General features: G+C 42.3%; 1 protein-coding gene across 3 annotated transcripts in view; it reads right to left on the bottom strand.

Moving 5' to 3' along the window:
• The window catches only part of aifm1 (apoptosis inducing factor mitochondrion associated 1), a 65,241-nt gene extending 56,278 nt beyond the window's left edge, over positions 1 to 8,963 (bottom strand). Inside the window, exons 1-2 of one of the 3 annotated variants that reach the window (XM_072270496.1) lie at positions 8,791 to 8,963; positions 2,466 to 2,602 (exon numbers count right to left, since the gene is read on the bottom strand). In XM_072270496.1, the coding sequence (XP_072126597.1) occupies positions 2,466 to 2,602; positions 8,791 to 8,878 (225 nt within the window). In that variant the 5' untranslated portion in view covers positions 8,879 to 8,963. Of the gene's footprint in view, positions 1 to 2,465; positions 2,603 to 3,829; positions 3,967 to 8,790 lie in introns of all 3 variants that reach the window. The other 2 variants (XM_072270495.1, XM_072270497.1) reach the window with 2 other exon arrangements.
• Positions 8,964 to 16,826: the final 7,863 nt, after the last annotated feature.

Genomic DNA, 16,826 nt, shown 5'->3' with positions numbered 1-16,826 from the left:
TCTTGAATATTGCATGCAATTCTTTACACACTGGAGATGAGAGAAAATTAATGTGTGTCTGGAACCGAATGCTTCAGTTGCAAGGTTGAGTTTCTTTTCCTTGCAGCAGAGAAGGCTAAGGGGAGACCCGATAGAGATATAAAAAATTATGAGAGGCATAGGTAAGATAAACAGTAAGAAACCTTTTCCCCATGGCAGAGGTGTCCAAAACTGGAGACTATAAGCTTCAGGTAAGGAACAAGATTCAGAAGGGATCTGATGAAGAATCTGTCAGCCAAGGAGTTGTTGTAATCTGGAATGCATTGCATGAGAAGATGGTTGGAGGCAAGTATTCTTACAACATTTAAGCAGCATCTGGATGTACACTTGAATAGGTGAGGGACAGTAAGCCAAAGACAAAGTGTTGATAAATGGGATTTGTATAGATTGATACTTGGTGGCTCACACACACGAGTTGAACGGCCTGTTTCGAGCCTCCTGACTACATGATTTATTGCAACGTTTTCTGCAACTTCCACCACCTTCAATGGGATTCTACAGCAAACACATCTTTTCCTCCCTTTCACTCTCCACTTTCAGGGATTATCCCCCCATGGGATTCCCTTGTCCACTTGTCCCTCTGCACTAATCTCCGTCTTGGCACATATCTCTGCAAGTTACATAAATGCTACACCTGACCACTTGCTTCCTCCCTCATCTCCATTTACGGCCCCAAACAGGACCAGAGAATCTGCTGGGATCATCCACTGCATCCAGTGCTCCAAATGTGAGCTACTCCACACTGGTGAGATCTGTCGTAAATTAAGAGTCCGCTTTGTTGAGCACCCCCACTCCATCTGCCAACAGCAGAATTTCCCAGTGGCCAACCATTTTAATTCCTATCCGTATTCCCATTTCGACACTTCGGTCTATGGCCTCTTCTGCCATAATGAGGCCGCTCTCAGGTTGAAGGAGCAACATCTCATACTCTGTCTAGGTAGCCTCCAACCTGATGGCATCAACATTGATTTCTCCTCTGGTATCTTTTTTCTTCTCCCTCCCATGTCTTCTATTTCCCGCTCTAGCCTCTTATCTCTTTTCACCCGATTACCACCTCCTCTTTCCTTTTTCCCATGCTCCACTTTCCGCTCCTATCTGATCCAATTCCCCCTTCTCCAGCCCTTTACCTTTCCCACCCATCTGGTTTCAGACTCATAACTTGTCCTCCTCTTCTTCCCCCAAAGCCTTTTCATTCCATTGTCTTCCCCCTCCTTTTTCACTCCTGATGAAGGGTCTCATCCTGAAGCATTGCCTGTTTTCTCACTTCCACAGATGCTGCCTAATCTGCTGAGTTTATTTATTTATTTATTTATTGGAATACAATGCAGAATAAGCCCTTCCGGCCCTTTGAGCTGTGCCGCCCAGAAACCTCCAAATTAACCCTAATTTAATCATGGGAAAATTTATATTAACCAATTAACCTACTAACCAGTATGTCTTTGGAGGAAACCGGAGAAAACCCACATATTCCATGGAGAGGACGTACAGACTCCTTAGAGATGACGTCAAAAATGAATTCTGAACTCTGACACCCACACTAGAATAGTGTTCCTCCAGTATTTTGTGTGTGTTACTGTGGACTTCCAGCATCTGCAGAATCTCTTGTGTTTACAATTTATCATTATCTCGTTCTTCCTAAATGGAACTCATACTAAGCTGAAGTGTATAGTATTGGTCATCCTAGTTAAGGAAGATGTTCCTTAACTAAATGTACATTGTAAGCAGATTAGTGGTGTTCTGGATTAATAATCAGATGGACGGACTGATTATCAGGAAACACTAGACAAGTTAGGTAGGCTTGAAAGAGTAAGAAAAAACTAAACAGAAACAAAATTTGAGTGGTTTTGAAAGGGCAGATTCTTCGGAGAATCTAAACTCAGGTTGGACACTTAAGTAAGAAGTGGCAAAATTTTCTCTCAGAGCATTGTCTTTGGAATTCTTCTCAAAGGGAGACACAAGCAGAACTCATGAATATTTAAAGCAGAGGTTTAAAGCAAAATGGTACAAGGTTACTATAAGAATGTGAAGTTCAGATTGCAAAGAAAATAGTCATAATCTTATTTAATAGTGGGGCAGAATTTATGGCTGAGTGGCCTACCCCGTTCCTCATTCTTATTAGATGATGTGCATAAACTGCACCAAGTATAATTATTAATAACCAAAAATTTCTGTGCCTCTTCTACATGGTTATATTGTGGATTCTACCTCAAGTTTCTCATCAAACTAAACTCTCGAATTTAGAAGAAAACTAAATATTTTCTGCAGTTCAAGTTGACATACTGTAGTGAGGATTTTTCAGCTCACGGCTAAACCGCATTGATAGTATCACAAAATGGACACTACTAATCTGAAAAACTACAGTGTTATAATGCTCCACCCACAGGAGATATTTGAAATATAGCTACAGAAGGGCAAAGCTGGCTTACATATGCAATTCCCCCAATGAAGGTTCCACCAACAATGATGAAGTACATGAGATTGTTGTTGCTGTTCCTTGACACACCTGTGGACATCAAACACCCTGTTGAGGGTCCTACAGGAGGCATTTTGTAAGGCTTGAAAACTGTAGGGAAGAATGGAAAAGCAGAGAAGAAAATCAGGTCAAGAGTAAAGGAAGAAACTAGTGGAGAAAAAGTGAGAACCCTTCCATTTCACAGCCCTTTCATTTCACTTTTATTCAGCTTTCCTTTCCAATGTGGACAAGAGACTAGCTCAAAAACATGAATAATGCTTTTGTTTTGCAAGCTTCCCAAAACAACTAGCTTGATCTAACATGCTGTTGTGGACAGAGAAAGATTGTATACTGATTCAGATATTATTTCTGCTTTCATAATTCTTCCAATATGTGGTACAATTCCAAATAATAAAGCAATTAGAACCGGCTATTTCCCTTTGAAAACATCTGCTTTGCTTTTCAGTGAACTTTTTTTTGGGGGTGTGCTGAGAGGGGTAGGAGGGAAGATCGTAATTTCAATGATAAGCTTGACTGCCTATATGACTAAGTATTTTTGAAAAAAATCTCTATATCTCGCATATTTATTGATGATAACAATATCTTTACAGTGTGCACAAACATATTAATACAATCATATATTAATTTGAGTGAGAAATAAACATAAAAGGAACTACCAGGAAAATATTATTAATACTATTGTAGTCTGAAACTTCAGGCCTTCAAGTAATTCTTTTCCATGGTATGTTTTTATAATGATTTCATTAATTATCATTTCTTAAACAATGAAAGCTATTTTTCCCTCTTTACTGTGCTACCTCAATTAAACATTAATAGAAAATCCTCTTACATGGCTTTTACTAGTATAGATGATCGATAATAAAGGTTATTTTATCTGAATTAAAACATAATGCTCAGTATGTTTATAAAAAGCTAATAAATGAAAATTAATTCAAAAAATATGGGATAAGATAAAGAATAATGTACATAGAGCAGGAGATCTTGGTCATGCCATGTAATTCACAAATGTATTTAATTCTGATGCCAACAAATAGAATAGAATAATGGGAAATTAACAATGTAAATCAAAATGACTGCCAATTTTTTTTAAACAAAAAGTGCAACCAAAGGGCTGATAAAATTAAGGGTCACACAGTGAAAAAGATTAATGAAATATGCAATCCATTCTGTATTTTTTTATGTCTTCTCTCCGTTACAAGTACCTGCAAGGCAAAGAAACTGAGCTGGAAGTAGAGAGATATTAGGGGTTCCAAAATGTTACCAACAGAAGCAGAGGTGGAAAGCTCATTCCTTTTATTAAATATCTCTACTACTTACATAAGCACCAGCTCCTAAACTTGTCAAGCCAACAAGCACTAAATAAATAGCGCCAGAGCCATGAGGTTCAACGCCGCTAGCCATTTGCCTGTTCATCTGCTGTTCTAAAGGAAGTTTCCATCGCTGAAACAAAGTTCCTAAAGAACAAAATTTATTGTAAAAGAAAGAAATAGTCAGAACTTGACACTGGGTACAGACATAATTTTGGAAGGCAAGTTAACAGAAGTACATCTGTAACTCAATTAAGTATCTTAGATATTGACTATGAAAGTGAACTTAGAAATGAAGGTATTAATTACTTCATTTGGCATAGATCTCCATCAAGTAAAACCAATGATAAATAGTGTCTGAGTGACACTACAAAAACACAGATCAGAATCTGAACCACACAGCAAAATCATTTTGTGATTCATTTGGGTCAGAGAATAATTTTATATCTGAATTTCAAAATTGTTTGGTTATTAAGACACCAATCCAAATCTGTGGTTATCATCTTTGTGAACGAAAGCCCAACTTGTTTGCACTCAATAAAATACAAACTTTTATCATAAATAACTAATGATACCTGATGATACAGGTAGCACAGCAGAGCAGCTAAGCGAACCTCTGCCTCACTGCACCAGACACCTGGGTTCAATTCGGACTTCAGGTACAGTCTCGCTGGAGTTCACATGTTCTCTCTGTGATTGTGTGACTCTTTTTCCCAAATCCCAATAACATGCAGGCTGGTGACTAATTGGCCACTGTACATTGCCCCTACTATAGAACCTGGAGGGAGTTGAAGAGCACGGTGGGAGATAAAACAATAGGATTAATGTACAGTCATTGTACATGGGTGGTTGATGACTGGTGTTGACTTGATGGGCTGAAGGACCTATTTCCATGCCATTTTCATCTATGACTATTCCTCCACAGACTATTCCTCATAAGGAGTTGAGATTGATTAGGAGACCATATTTAAGTATATTTTATTTATATTTTCTAACTAAATTACCTCAGAGTTACTACAAGCTCATAGGCCTACGATAAAGACCATAAGCATGCAACCATAAGACACAGGAGCAGAATTAGGTCATTCAGCCCATCAAGTCTGCTTTACCATTCCATCATAACCAATTTATTATCCATCTCAGCCCCATTCTCCTGCCTTCTCCCTGTGACCTTTGACACCTTTACTAATCAAGAATCGATTAACCTCCACTTTAAATATACACAATGATTTGGCTTCCACAGCTGCCTGTAGCAATGAATTCCACAGATTCACCACCTCGGACCCTTTATGATTCCCTCATCTAATCATCCCTTCCTACTAATCTCCCTCCTGGCACTTGGCCCTGCAAGTGGATGAAGTCCTATACCTGCACATTAACCTCCTCCCTCACCTCCATTCAAGGCCCCAAATGGTCCTTCCAGGTGAGGCAACACTTCAGCTGCAATTTCGTTGGGATTGTCTAGTATATCTGGTGTTTATGATGTGGCCTTATAAATGTCTTCATCACCACCAACTTAACCTGCAAGTTAACCTTTAGGGTCCCTTTGTACCTCTAATGTCAGAACATTTTCCCTGTTTAGAAAATAGTCTATACTTTTATTCCTTCTACCAAAGTGCATGAAAATACACTTCTCTACTGTGTATTCTGTCTGCAACTTATTTGCCTATTCTCATCCAAGTCCATCTGCAGACTCCCTGCTTCCTCAATTCTACCCACCCCTCCACATATCTTTATATCGTCTGCAAACTTGGCTACAAAGCCATCAACTCCACCATCCAAATCATTGATATATAACCTGGAAAGAAGTGGTCCCAACACTAACCACTACAGAACACCACTAGTCACTGACAACCAACCAGAAAAGGCCCACTTTATTCGTACTATATTGCCTCATGCCAGTGAGCTAATCTTCTATCCATGCTAGTATCTTTCCTGTAATACCATGGATTTTTATCTTGTTAAGAAGCCTGGTGCAGCACCTTGTCAAAGGCCTTAACAACATCCACTGATTCTCCTTTGTCTATCCTGCCAGTTATTTCCTCAAAGAACTCCCAACAGATTTGTTAGGCAAAATTTCCCCTGAAAGAAACAAAGGAAATTTCACTGTCTATACTATCTATATGGAGTTGGCATGTTCTCCCTATATTGGTGTTCCAGTTTCCAACTGCACACAAACATGAATCTAAAAGAATTCAGTGGATCAGACAGCAATCATGGAGAGAACTGGAGAATCAACATTTCAGTTTGAGACCCATGATGACAAAGACATGGTTGTTGGCAAGTTAATTAGCTAAAGTAAATTTCCTTTAGTGTAGGTGAGGTGATAGGAGATTCAATTAGGGAAAGTTGATGGAGTTGCAAGATAAAAAAATGTGAAAAAAGGTGGTCGACCATCAGCATGAAAGTGATGGACAGAAGTGTCTGTCTCAATGCTATTTCCAAATTTTAGTTCAAAGTACAAGTATTTATTCTATTGATTTCACCTAAATGCCTTTAAATCTTTAAACAGTTTTCACGTGGAATTGAAACGGCAACACAGCAATCAGGTGAAGTGATCTCACCGAAACAATCAAAATGATTGATGCAACAAACATTTGGTACCACCCAAAGAATAAATATTGGCTATACATAAGTAAAATTGTTAACTCTTCTAGTATTTCCAGAGAATCTTATATATCTGGGAGGTAGATCTCTGATGTTTAACATGTTATCCAAAGATTAGTGGGAACAATAATGCACTAACAGATCTGCCTCGAGTCTAGGCCCTAAACTGACCACTGAGAATATGTACACAAGTCTTTGGAACTCAGAAATATGATCTTCTGATTCTGAGGTATGATGAACACCTATGAATTTTTATAAATCTGAATGAAAAGGGCTAAATGAGTTAATCTGACTCTATCCACAGACCGGATTCGAAGATTTTGTTTACAAGTTTAATCTAAAATTAGTGAACACTGAAAATGCATGGGATGGTCAAGATTAGCCTTAGTTATTGCTTTTCAGTATGGTTGTATTCCCAGCAATTTCCGTAGTTCAGAGTATGATATCACCATCTAATCTTCTGTCTCTACTCAGCATCTCAAAGGGATTAGCTCTACCAATATCCATTGCCTTTACCATGTAATTACTTGAGAAGCAACACCTGCCCTTTCTACCTTGCTCTTTTGTATTTCCTTCATGCTCATGATGCTGGATTTTCAAAATTGGAAATAGATTGGGCTTCTTTGCAGTCCAGAAATATAATTCCTAACTTCCAGCTGCTCATAATTCCATTTCTCCTCAACACTTCCTTCCCCACAAGCTTCCACACTGCCCCAATAAAGCTCAATTGAAACTCAATACTCAGAGCTTATCTTCCAATCAGGTACCAGACACCATGTTTTTAGTCCCATGATTCCCAATAACAACTGCTGGTGGCAGCAGATGCCAGTAATTACTCTGCTACATGCTTTTAAGTGCTACTTACCACCCCATCCCAGCCCCTCCTGTCTCTGGACTTTGTGAAAAGCTGCAATTTTTTCCCTCTTAGTCCCATGAATTTTAGACAAGATATTAAGTCTGAGTATCTCTGTCGATAACCTGGCTTGCTGAGTAGACATTTTGTTGAATACTTAACACGTCTCATTTGTATGCTGGATCCCCAAGATATATTCATAAATTTAATGGATTTTGAAGATATGATTGAAGTTTCAAAAGATCCTCTGCACAAGGTGTTTAGGGAAATAAGTGCACTATGCAAAAGACAGAAAAAAAACTGGTGAGTAGTGGATCCATGGAGAAAAAAAATTATACATTTTTATTTTCAATTATTTTCCCCTTGAACCAAACAAACCAATTTTCCAGTGTATATTCCAAAGAGCTTACTGATGTGGAATGCTTCCCATATAGAGCTGGGAACTTTGAGTGAGTCAGACTTCTTTCAGTTCTATTGTTACTCATTCCTCTCCCTCCCAGTCCCTCACCTTCCAGCTCACCAGCATGAACATTCAAAGACAATTCAATATGTCATTGCTAAAACTTTCCTTTCAGCACTCTCAAACAAAAACTGTTCCCCCTGCAACTCCCTCGTCTATTCCTATCAGCCCTATTACTGATTCTTTTCAATTCACCTATACATGACTATGCCTGGCTTTTCATTTCCTTACTTTGCTGTTTCTCCCTCCTTTCCATCCACTTTGTCATGGAGTACCACCACATTCTTGTCATTTAAATTATCTTCCATCCTATCGATGCTTCCACTTTCATGTCTCTGTAGTAGCACAAAACTTCTTATTTTCCCTCATACCCTCAACACTAGCAAAAGGTAAGGGGGGGGGTTGAATTCAAATATCAACTGTTTTCTCCATTCACAATGGTGCCAGTCATTAATTTCTGGGATTGTGTTTTTTCCATTTGATTCTGGCAGGTTTTTTAAAAATATTACAGTATATTAATGATTATATTTCTATCCTAGAGGCCACCAAGATGGGTACCTACAGAACGTCCATCCTCAATTTACCTCTGGGTAACATTTAACTTTTACTAGTTAACTTGTGTTGGTCTTTGCATGCTAGTACAAACAAGAATAGATTTAATAACAAACGAACAGCCTGACAGTTTCATATGTGCACCGTTTAAGAACCTCATACGGTGCACACTCCCCAGAGATTTCAAGAATTAAATTAGCAAATTGTCAATTAGCACCTTCCATGCAAAGCACAGGTCACAACTGTTGCTGCTTCTCCATTTAGTCATAGAAAATATAATGGAGAACAAGGGTGCAAGTTGGGGAAAATACTGCATTAGCAATGGGCCGTATACAATAAACTAGACTCAATGGAGCGATCATCAATGATCTTGCATCGGATGTTTCCCACGACCTTCGCGGAAACGGGCCCCACTGCATTTCACAGGACGCATAAGCGAGGCCTAGGCCAATTCGCCAGCAAACTGCCCACGCATGTACACCATGTACCAGCTGTTTACCTCGCCTGTTGACGCTACTCCTCACTAGTGCAGACGATGCCCTGCTCAACGGCGCTAGTTTCTGCCATACTGCCCTGCACTGTAACATAGTTGCAATGTGTATCCTTTGACCCGGCGTTACTCCTACTCCACTGCTCACCGCTACTGTTACAGCAAAGCAATGCAGGTCCTGCGCAAGCGCGGACATCGGCGAAGCGCGCTCCCGCGCCGTCGGGACGCCCGCCCGCGCGCACAGAGCGTAGATAGCAAGAGCTCCGAGAGTACAGGCAGGAGTCGAGCTCTGGAACAAACCCGTAAAAGGGGAAAATTCCCGGAAATGTCAGTGAAGCCGCAACACTAGTGTATGCCGCTGAGTGAGAATTGACTGTTTATCCGTCCATTTCAGAAATTGAAAGGTAGAACAATGCAGATGCTGAAGTAAAAACTGGAAATGCATAGCATGTCAGGTATCATCAATGCAGAGGGAAACGTTAAACTCAGCGCCTCTCTCCGGAAAAATGATGCCGGACTTGATGTGCATTTTCTGTTTTACATGTACAAATTCAATTTATTAAAGAAGTACGCATTTATCACCATACAGTATTCTATCTTCAGACACGAGGAAATCTGCAGATGCTGGAAGTTCAAGCAACACACATCAAAGTTGCTGGTGAACGCAGCAGGCCAGGCAGCATCTCTAGGAAGAGGTACAGTCTTCGTCAGGAAGGGTCTCGGCCCGAAACGTCGACTGTACTTCTATCTCCAGATTCATTTTCTTACCAGCATTCACAGTAAGACAGGAAAATACAATAGAATCAATGAAGAACTACATACAAAGACCAATAACCAACGTGCAAAAGTAGACAACCTGCAAATAACAAAACAAGCAAATAAGTAAATAAATAATACTTAAGCATTTCAATATAAGTGAAATATTTAAAGTTTATTTCTATTTTTAAGCAAATTGTAAATCACTGTAGCCCAATAAGGACCAGAGGAACACAGATGTTGAACATGCTGGAATGCAGAAAAAAAAGACCAATCTGCTGGAGAAACTCAGCAAGTTGAGCCGCATCTAAAGTAGGAAAGAAAATGTTTCCTTGCATCAGCCCCAAGAGGTTTTTGATAGAGTAACAGGCCCTTCCAGCCCAATTAGCCTGTGTCACCCAACTACACTCATGTGACCAATTAACCTAATTACCTGTACATCTTTGGAACTTGGGAGGAAACTGGAGCATCTGGAAGAAATACCCATCATCATAGGGACATTATGCGAACTCCTTACTGACAGCAGCAGAATTGAACTTGGCTCACTGGTGCTGTAAAAGTGGTCATGCTAACCACTGTGCTACCGTGCAACGAGAAAAGATAATATAAAGAGAGTAAGTCGGTCAGTAATAGGTGGGCTGAGGAAGGGCGAAAGATGACAGGCAGATTGAGCCATGTAGGCAAGGGGCCAGGGTGCAGTCCGGAGACAGCGGCAGGCGGGTGACAGATGGAGGCAGAGGGAAAAAAAAACAGAGGCAGATGGAGTGAAGTGAAGGGAGGGGAGGACAAAGGTGGAGACAGCTGCCGGAGGGTGATAAACAGGAACACAAAATCTACCTGTGTTTTCAAGTAAATGTCAACAGAAGAGATATTGGCAGATGAAATTGGATGGGAAGAGGGGAACTAGTGGATAAAGTGTGTGGATGGTAGATGGCTTGGGAAAAGGAAGGGTGGAGGAGGGGAAGAGAACAAAAATGGGAGGATCAGAGATGGATCTGAAGAGGGAAGGGAAAGCAGAGGACATAAGAAAATTCAACATTCATGCCATCGGGTTGAAGGCTGTCCAGGCAGAATATGGGGTGCCATTGTTTGGACTTGTACTGGGGCTCACCCCAGCAGTGGATGACACTGAGAACATACCCATCCTACGCCTGGTACCTACAGTACGTATTTTATGTACCAAATACCCCCTCCTCCATCTGGTTCCATCTGTCCTTCATACAGAATCTTCATCTAATATTTCCAATTGTTGTCTTGTCAGATTCCAGTATTGGTAGCCTTTGTGTTCCACGAAGTCCTCCAGCAGGTGTCTCTGCCTTCAACCCCCCCCCCCATCCACATCCCTGTCTCCCAACTCTAAACCCCAACCCACCCCCGCACCCCTCTGCCCATGTCTGGGTCTGTCTGCCTATCATCCTTCACACATCCCTCAGTCCACTAATCATCTGCTGGTCCCACCTCATCATTCTCCCTCTATCATTTAGACTGGCTATCTTCCCTCTGCACTCTCAATCCTGTTGACATAGTTTGAACTGATTCATCAATGATTCCTTCCCAGATCCCCACGCCTATCCTCACTGATGCTGCATAACTCTAACTCATCGAGCTCCTCCAGCAGATTGTGTGTTAACCCCGTAAAAATATTGACAAGACTATCAGTGCTGTTTGGTATGAAAGAGTAAATTTATTTACAGTGCCAATGCGTTCACAGTTATTAGCTAATCTTTGCCTCAAAAGAGAGTAAAAGTTAAAAAAAAGAACTAAGTCTTTCAGGATGAATAAAAATTACTTCCACTCCTATGTGGGAACTACTGATAATACTAGCTATCACCACCAGCAAGAGGTAGATGCTTGACTTGTAGTTTGAGATACTGCATTCCTTCCACACCTCCAAGAGGACTCTAACCTTGTCGTAGTTTGGAGGCTTGTGTGCCTCAATAACCTGGAGAGCCATGATGGCTGGAGTCAAGGCATTATGCTTTGGCTCTTGGGAGGGTCACCCATGCCATAGGTTATGTGCATCCAATCCATGGCTTTGAAATTCTCAATACCATCCCCCTTATTTCTCCTCCATTATAATCTGTCATGGGCCAGTTTGTAAAGTCCTTTGCAAATGAGTAGCAATAGTTCTACTCCCAACAATCATAAAAGCAAATAAAAGGGAGTAGCTCTATGTGGAAGTACTGCAGGTAGGTTGAAATGTGGGCTTTAGTGAACATCAGGCTTTGGTGTGGCAGGTGAATGGCATTAAAATAAGGCACAGTAAGATTTTTCCTTTTGAAGTCCACTAGTTTTCCAAAGGGGCAGTAATTATATTCAATGAATGGTATCCACCTCCTGTGAGGTATGTGAGCTCAGGGGATTTTGAGGTGACCCTTACCCTGGTCTATGACTGCATGGATGGAATGGAGTGATGGTTGGATTCACTGAGGAGGATATAGGAGGCAGAGGTTGTTTCAGAGAGGTGGTCACCTCCCTGAAATTTTAAGTAGACAGATGAATGACTACCAAGAGGAGTGGACAGGTAGCACAGGAGTCTCCTGTGACTATTCCCCCTCTCAGGCAAGTCGCCTGCTTGCGATAACATTGGATGGAGATCCTCCCAGGAGAAGATGACAACAGCGGCTTTATCAGTGGTATCATAACTGGTTCTGTTGTGCAGCAGAGTAGGGCAAAACCCATGTGAGAAATAGTGATAAGGGACTCTTTAGACAGGGACAGAGAGACACTCTGTAACCTCGAGCCAGACTTCAGGATGGTGTGTTGCCTTGCTGGTGCAGGATTAACGATGTCTCTGAGTTTTCGAAAGATTTTCAAAATGGGGAGGGTGAGCACTCAGAGGCTGTGGACTATGTCAGTACCTACTGCATAGGCAAGAAGAGAGGAGGTCCTGCAAAGTGAACTTGGAGGGTTATGCAAAAAGTTAAAAAGCAGGATTTAATCCTGTAAATATCTTCTGCTCTTCTCTGTTGCTGTCACATCCTTCCTATACTGTTGCAACCAGAACTGCACATAATATTCCAAATGTGATCCAACAATATTTTACACAACTGCAACATGGTGTCACAACTCTTACACTCAATGTTTTGGCCTATGAAGGCATGCATACCAGGTGCCTTCATTATCCTTTCCATCTGTGTTGCCACTTTCAGGAAGCTATGGACTTGAACCCAAGGTTTTTCTGTACATCAATGCTCCTTATGTCCCTGCTATTTACTCTAAGTGTCTGACCAGAATTTGACCTCCCAGAAGACATTACCTCAGACTAACCTTAATTAAATTCCATCTTCAACAACTTTGCCAAACTTCCAATCCGATCTCCGTCCAACTATGTCTTCAAACATCTTTCTTTGTCAGCTGTGACTCCACCAATATTTGTGTCATCTGCAGACTTACAAATCACGCTCCCTACATTCTTATCTGTCATTAATGTAAAGTACAAATAACAGAGGTCTCTGCACCAATTCATGTAGAAAACTACGTGTTACCAATTTGTAGTTAGAGAAACACCCATTCACCACAACCAAAATGCTGGAGAAATTGCAGTATGTGTGAGTGTTGCTCAAGTTTTCCAGCATCTGCAGAATCTTTTGTGTTTATCATTCATCACTCCTCTGCCTTCCATCACCACACCAATCCTGGGTTCAGATTTCACATATCTACATATTAAACGTCTGTACTTTCACTTTCCAGGAGATCTAGATCCCATTGCACTTCAACACTTCCTAACAGGGGACATCTGCCACTCATTTCCTACTCATCACCTGCAGCCTACTAAAACCCACTTCTCACCTACAATTGTTGTTCATTCATATGAACAAGCCGGCCTCAGCCTGGTTAAGTTGCTCTTAACCTTCAGTTACCTTGTTTCCTTGTCAGGTTAAGTATCCATTCTTTCTTGTGTTGTGGCCCCTCATGGCTTGTTATTTTACAGTTTAATATTAAAGTTATCGCTCACCACTAAATCATCTCCTCTGCTCTGCGTTTGGGTCAAACCACAAAGGATTAGTAAACCAACAATTAACCCAGTAGAGTTTGCTCGCCTAAAGGAAGTCGCCCATTGACATGAGCACAGAATCCCGAAGCAGCAGGAAACCATTAACGATCTGCTCGTCACTCCCTTCCAACTCTCCATCTCAATATGCAACGTTGTGACAGTCAACCTCCTCCCTCTGAGCCCTGTGTTCTGGTGCCCGAGTGCTTTGACGATCCTCAACCTGATGCCACAATTTCCTGTCTCTGTAGAACACTTCGGGCTCTAGCCATCTCTGTGTTCTACAAACTGAGCCAAGATTGCCTTCACCATCTCTATCTTTACCGGGCAAGCTCAGACTTGGGCTGCAACTAACTGGGACTATAAAACCACTGGGACAATAACATTTTGCAATAAATTTGTGGGCATTCAGTGCTGAGATGTGTCAGATTTTCAACCATCCAGCAAGTAGATGGGGGACAGCAAACTGGATACTTCGCCCGTGTCAAGGCTTTCGCTTAGTGCTGGACTACACTGTGGAAGTCAGGACTCTCGTGGTGGAATCAGGCTGGAATGTGGAAGCACTACTGGTCCATTACCATCACGGTCTCTCAGAGTGCTAGAAAGACGAACTGTCTATCCAGGAGATGCCTGCTGATCTTGAAAGCCTCACCACTCCGAATTGACAAGTATCTTATGGAATGACCTTACAGGTCATCAAACAGAACCCCATTTCCATTCCCCGAACCATCTCCAGCAGCAGCATCCTCATGATCAACACCTCCAGAACCCAGGCAGTGACTGAGATCTCCCTTAACATCCCCCCCCCACCCCACAAGCGTCAGCAGTGGTGGTAAAACAACTTGTGTGCTGACTGCAGAGCTGTTGTTCACCCACATATCAAATGTCTACTGCATCCAGGAAAATGGCACCACTAGGTAGAGATGTGGGGCCTTCTATCTGGTAAGTTCTTCCCAGCCTCTCATTCCAGCGCCATAATCTGCCTCACTCTTTCTGTCCTCTTCCACATCCTGATGGCTGTAAGCACACAGGAGGCTCTGCTGGATTCCAACGCAGGAGGAGATTTTCTGGACCACACTTTGTGGGTGCAGCTTGGACTTCCAACCAAGCCTATCTTTCACCCCTTCTGCATCACAGCCATGGACAGATGTCTCTTAGGGTCAGGGTTGGTCAGGGCATGCACATACCCTGCGCACATCAGCATCGGAGAGCTCCGTGAGACCATCCAATTTCTTCTGATCGACTCACCCAACACTCCTCACCTTGGGTTACCCCTGGCTCTCCACTCTCAGCCCTCACTTCACCTGGTCATCCGGTTCACTGCTGAGTTGGGGACCCAGCAGTATGCAACCTCAGCTGACTTCACCCCATAAATCACAGGAGATAGAGGAAACCTTCAACCTCACCAAACTCCCACTGGTGACACAACCACGGATTCGGCAGAGCATCAGATTCAACAATTGTGCTCGTGAATATGCACATGTCAGCTAATTATTATTTCATTGTGATAGTATTTAACTCCATTCGTTCCATCACAGTATTTGTTGAGACCCGGACATAGCTTTGCTTCATTTTCGGCAGCGCCTGAGAATTGAACTGTCAAGTCAACTGACTATGAAGACTAGCGGTATTCGTTTTATTCCTAGTTTTTCTTTTCAGCCGCAGTGTAGGTCCATTTGAATGTTTTAGTCAATGGCTCTGTTTGGCCTAGTATTTATTGTTTTCTTTTCCCTTTAACATTGTTCGCATTAAAGTCTGTGAACTATCGACCTGCTTCAGTGTCTCTCACTCTGCACTCGTGCCATATCCGAACCTGGTGATAACTGGAGTGTCACAACTTAGCCATCACCTTCAGTAAAAAGGAAACCAGCAGTCTACTGCCTCACAGACCTCAGGACTGTGCATTCGACCTCCTTCTGGGCACCAAGTTTTCTGTTTACTCTCTCTCTTCCTGAGACCCAAGCCATGAGTAACTACATCACCGAAGCGCTACAGCATTCACATATCCCGGTCTCCAGCCGGTGCAGGGTTCTTCTTTATCAAAAAGGAAGATGGGGGTCTTAATCCCTGCTTTGACTACCACGGACTCAACACAATCACCACTAAGTACCACTGTTCTCTTCCCTCGATGACATCACATTTGAAACTCTCCGCGAGGACTTACAGAGTGCATGTAATCTGATCCACAACTGTCAGGGGGATGAGTGAAAGATTGCGCTCATAATACCCACTGGCCACTATGAGTACTTAGTGATGTCTTTCAGACTTTCTAACAGTCCAGCTATTTTCCAAACCTTCCTCAACGAGATCCTGCAGGACATGTTACTCAGGTATGTATTTGATTACCTTGACGATGTCCTCAGGACCACATCTGTCACTTCCATTCAGTCCTTCAAAATCTCCTTGAAAACCAACTCTGCTGCAAGTTAGAGGAATTACACACCCTGGTCATTTCCTTCTTGAGTTATATCTTTTCACCCCAAGACATAACCATGTACCTCGGAAAAGTGCACGCTATTGTTGAATGACCTTGACTGTGCTCTCTCAAAGAGCTACCATGCTGAGTGGGCCTTTCTAATTTCTAACACTGGTTCATGAGAAACTACCGTCAAATTGCCCCTCTTCTCAATTTCCTCACCAAATCATCTACCTCAAACTTGCTGCAGGCCAAACTTTCAAGAAAATCAAGAACCACTCAACACTGCTCCCATTCTCTGCCATCGGAACCCCTCCGGATTTTTCATGGTAGAGGTGATCGCATCTGACATGGGCATCAGGGCTATCCTCTCCCGGCAAGGACCAGATGGGAAGACACACTTTTCTGACTTCTCATGCAAGTGCAACTCTACGGAGAGCTGTTATAGAATAGGAAACAGGGAGCTAGATCACCATCAGGTAAGCCTTGGAGGAATAGAGACTGGCTGATGAGAAACACCAGGCCCTTGCTGGTCTGGACTGACCCCTAGAATCTCATATACACCAACAACTCAACACTGACAACTCAACCCATGTCAGGCCCTCTTCTTCGAGCAATTCAACTTCATCATCCCCTATCAACCTGGCTCCTGGAACACTAAGGTGGACTCTCTGTTCTAACTGTTCAACCCAGCTGAAATGGGACCCTCAGCTCATCATTCCTATTTGGCAGATACTCGCTGCGATCATCCGGGACTTTGAGAACCAGATCCGGCAGGCCTTACAGCACAAGCCTGATCCAGCTGACGTATCTGACAGCTGCATGCTCATACCTGGGGCTGTGTGCTCAGAGGCATTACAGAGGATCCACTCCTCACCC

Source organism: Mobula birostris, chromosome 10 (genome assembly GCF_030028105.1).
Source record: "Mobula birostris isolate sMobBir1 chromosome 10, sMobBir1.hap1, whole genome shotgun sequence".
NCBI lineage: Eukaryota > Metazoa > Chordata > Chondrichthyes > Myliobatiformes > Myliobatidae > Mobula > Mobula birostris.
The sequence above is the reverse complement of the archived record's forward strand: the minus strand, read 5'-3'. Positions and strand labels throughout refer to the sequence as shown.